At 36.3% G+C, this 4,099-nt stretch overlaps 1 protein-coding gene across 1 annotated transcript; it reads right to left on the minus strand.

Moving 5' to 3' along the window:
- Positions 1-1,167: 1,167 nt before the first annotated feature.
- LOC127529706 (protocadherin gamma-A5-like) lies at positions 1,168-3,450 on the minus strand. The gene has a single exon (XM_051934283.1). The coding sequence runs from the start codon at positions 3,448-3,450 to the stop codon at positions 1,168-1,170; it is 2,283 nt and encodes a 760-aa protein (XP_051790243.1).
- Between the last annotated feature and the right edge of the window lie 649 nt (positions 3,451-4,099).

The following is a 4,099-nucleotide window of genomic DNA, read 5'->3' on the forward strand; positions in this document are numbered from 1 at the left end:
TTGAGATCTGAAACCAAATATTTCAAGCTGCAACACTAAATGACTAATCTTAAGTTGCTTGAAAGAGAAAATTTACGTTGAATGAACAACAGCAATGATATACTTTTTTCAGTGTATGCCTGTAGCCTATTTACACTGCAAAAATGGACACAGCTAAGTTGGCATAGTCATTCATATACGTCTTTCATAAAATATGTAAAAATAAAAAATAAGAACGTTCTACAAATAATATGTAACAACTATAAAAAAAACTTGCAAAATGAAAAATAAAAAAGGAGAATAATTTCTTATTAAATAAAAACATATATTAAAAATGTAAATGACAATACCAATTTCTTCACAGAAAACATTTCTTCACTACACGTTTTCATGACTGTAAATTACTTGCCCAAATAAGTTTTTCATTCATTAAGCCAATAACATATTGAATGATTTCTTTTCATTTTAGCAAATTACATGTCCAGTCAAAGATGCTTATCTAGTCAGTTTCAGCTGAACTCTTTGCTCAAAGTTACTTTTTTGTTTTTATTTTTTATACTCTGGCATGAATTCTGCTGCACTGTGTGTGCGTTAATGTGCATACAAACCAAATGTGTCCTCACTCCATCTTGTCTTTAGACTGGAAATGTCCATAAAGTTGCTCACATAATAAAATTATATAAAGTGTAAAGAAGAAAGCGATTTAGATCACTAATAGAGTGAGTTTAGCAGCCCCTTTTCTAGTAAACACGCTTCTCCTTTATGCTTTATGTTATTTGTACTGTATGTGAATTGTTATTTTTTTGGAAAACAAAAGAACATTTTGTCAAACTTAATTATGCACATCTCCAGCTTTGCACAGAAAAAGTATATATTTTGTTTATGAGATAATCACCTAATGAAAATCTGCCTTAGTAAATACAGTTAAAATATAGTGTTGCTTTGGTGTAGTGTCTTATTTAAAAGTAGGATTAAATACTGCTACCATAAATATAAATTTTACCCATGGCACAAATAAAGAGAGTTTAAAGGAATCGCGTTTATAATCCAGCATTTAAACTAATATTTTTAATGTAAAAATGCAGGTCAGTGCATTTGTATACTGAAGAAAATAACGTAAACGCAAGAACAATATAAAGTATCTGTTTCAAATATAAATTAAGAACACCAGAATATGAATTGTGAGTATCATACCTGCTTAAAATCTTCCTCATCAATGGCATTCTTGCTCGTCGTGTGCGGTATTGTTTCTGTTCCACTTGGATCAACGCGAACCAAAGTCCCATTTGTAGGTCTTATGAACTTGAATTCACTCTTCCCAGAATCAGCTGTCATGCAGACTTCGTAATTGTAGACGTGACGAAGCGTTCCTGTTCCAACAGCATCCGCATAGTGCGGTGGATAATACGGAATAACTGGGAGGGTTCCACCGGCACATTTGTTATACAGTTTAGATCGTCTCCACGTGTATAGTTTAACTGATACTAGAATTATGATGAAAGTCATGAAAAGAAAAGAAACAATCACTAAGGCGAGTATTAAGTAAAACGTGATGTTGGCATCTGCTTCTGTGCCCTGTGACATATCATTAAGTTCTAAAAGTGCCTGATGAAGGCCATCAGTAACGGCTACATTCACAACTATTGTAGCAGAAAGCGAAGGTCGTCCGCTATCTTCCACTGAAATGGTTAACCTTTGTTTCAAAGAATCCTTGTCCGTAACTTGACGAAGAGTCCTCACTTCTCCGTTTTGTAATCCAATCTCAAAAAGTGTCTGGTCCGCAGGTTTCATAATTTTATAGGAGAGCCATGCGTTCTGTCCCGAGTCCTGGTCAACTGCAACCACTTTAGTGACAAGATATCCAACATCTGCACTGCGGGGTACCATCTCAGCCACCAGAGAACCTTTACTTTGAACGGGGTACAAAATCCGAGGTGCGTTGTCATTCTGGTCCTGAACAAACACATCTATAACAGCAGTGGCACTAAGAGGTGGAGATCCACCATCTTTGGCTATCACTGAGACCTGAAACTGAGTCGTTTGCTCAAAATCGAATGAACGAACTGCATAGAGGACACCGTCATCGGAATTAACAGAAACATAAGAAGACACTGATGAGTTCTGAACACGAGTTTCCTGAACATAGTAAGCAATTTTACCGTTTGAACCTAAATCCAGGTCTGTGGCTTGCAACGCAAAAAAAGAAGACCCAGGAGAATTATTTTCCATAATATATGCAGTGTAATGTTGTTTATCGAACTTTGGTGGATTGTCATTCACGTCATTTATATCAAGTGTTAAAGTATGGCTAGCAGATAGTGGAGGGTATCCGCTGTCTTTCACGTTTATTGTTATATTATACTGAGGCGTCTTTTCTCTGTCTAGAAATCCATCCGTTTCTAATGTATAAAAATTATTTAAAGAAGATTTTAACCTGAATGGAATGCTGTCCTCGATGGAACAGTGCGCCTCACCATTTTTTCCAGAATCTTTATCTTGAACTTTAAAAATGGCTATCACCGTACCAGGTGAGGAGTCTTCAGGTATTTGACTCGAGACTGACATTAGGTTAATGGAAGGATTATTATCGTTTACATCTGTGATTTCTATTATCACTTTACTCGAATTAATATGTCCACCGTGGTCTTTAGCCTGGACTGTTAATTCATACATTTTCTTATTTTCATAATCAATTTGCCCAATAACTTTTATTTCACCTGATTCCGGGTCAATTGCAAACAGATTTTTCGTCACATCTGTAACGTGATTAAAATGATAAGTAACTTTCCCATACAGCCCCTTGTCTGCATCAGTGGCACTGACTCGTATCAACGAAGCACCTATTGGTGAGTTTTCTTCAACAGTGGCTTTATAAAGCTCCTGTGTAAAAACGGGTGCGTTGTCATTCGCATCCAGAACAATAATATGAACCTCGACCGTGCCAGACCGCCGAGGATCACCCCCATCTAATGCAGTTAACAATAATACATGCTCCTCTTGTTTTTCTCGATCCAATGAGGTTTTCAAAAGTAACTCGACGATTGTATTTCCATCTGCATTAGTGCGCATTTTTAAATTAAAATGATCGGTAGATGACAGAGCGTATGTCTGTATGCTATTAATACCGGAATCAGGGTCTACAGCACTTGGCAGTAAAAAACGGGCTCCGGCAAACGATGATTCATAAATTTCTAGCTGAACATTATTACTTGGAAATCGAGGATCGTTATCGTTAACATCAGTAATTTCCACAATGACGCGATGTAATTCCATCGGGTTTTCAAGGATTAATTGAAAATTCAGAATGCAGGGAGATATACTTGCACAGAGCTGTTCCCTGTCTATTCTATCTTTAACAGTCAAAACGCCTTTATGTACATTTAGCTCGATATAGTTCGCGTCACCTTCATTGTAAATACGAGCTTTACCAGTTTTCAGTCTTTTAATGTCCACTCCCAGGTCTGTTGCCATATTACCAATGAATGACCCGGCAGACATCTCTTCTGGAATAGAATAACGAATGTCTCCAAGTGCTGTAAACACGAAAAGCGAAAAAATAACGAATATTGGTACCTGCCTTTTGATAGTCCAGGCCAGCATTTTCCAGTCGAAATGATTATAATAGCCCATAACTGATGGAATCATTTATTAAATTTCACCAATGAATATCGTGTTTCTTCAAGCAGAAGGGATTTAAAGAATAATTATAAAGGTCTCTGGTCCTTCTTGCATTTCAGAGATTTTCCAGAAATAATCGACCCACATCACGGACAGAGATTTAGAATATTCCTGTGTGGAGAGACGCTGAGAGAGCTGCTCTTGTCTGCTTTATTCTTAAATGTGGCAGGGGAGGTGCTGCTGATCTCTGCGTGCAGAAAATCTCCGTATTGATCAACAGCGGCACTCGCAGTCCAAGTGCAAAAATGCAAACTCCAGCAACATTAAAATAAAAGTAACTTTCATTCAAAAACGAAAATATGATTTTACGTTATATAATTAATTTTACTATTAAGTTGATTATAATTTATTTGTAAATAATGCACATGATCTGATGTAAAGTAGCAGTGAAATGTTGTTTCATGATTCTTTAAAATTGAATTTAATTAAATTCCCTTAGTTT

The sequence above is a fragment of the Erpetoichthys calabaricus genome, chromosome 11 (genome assembly GCF_900747795.2).
Source record: "Erpetoichthys calabaricus chromosome 11, fErpCal1.3, whole genome shotgun sequence".
Taxonomy (NCBI): domain Eukaryota; kingdom Metazoa; phylum Chordata; class Cladistia; order Polypteriformes; family Polypteridae; genus Erpetoichthys; species Erpetoichthys calabaricus.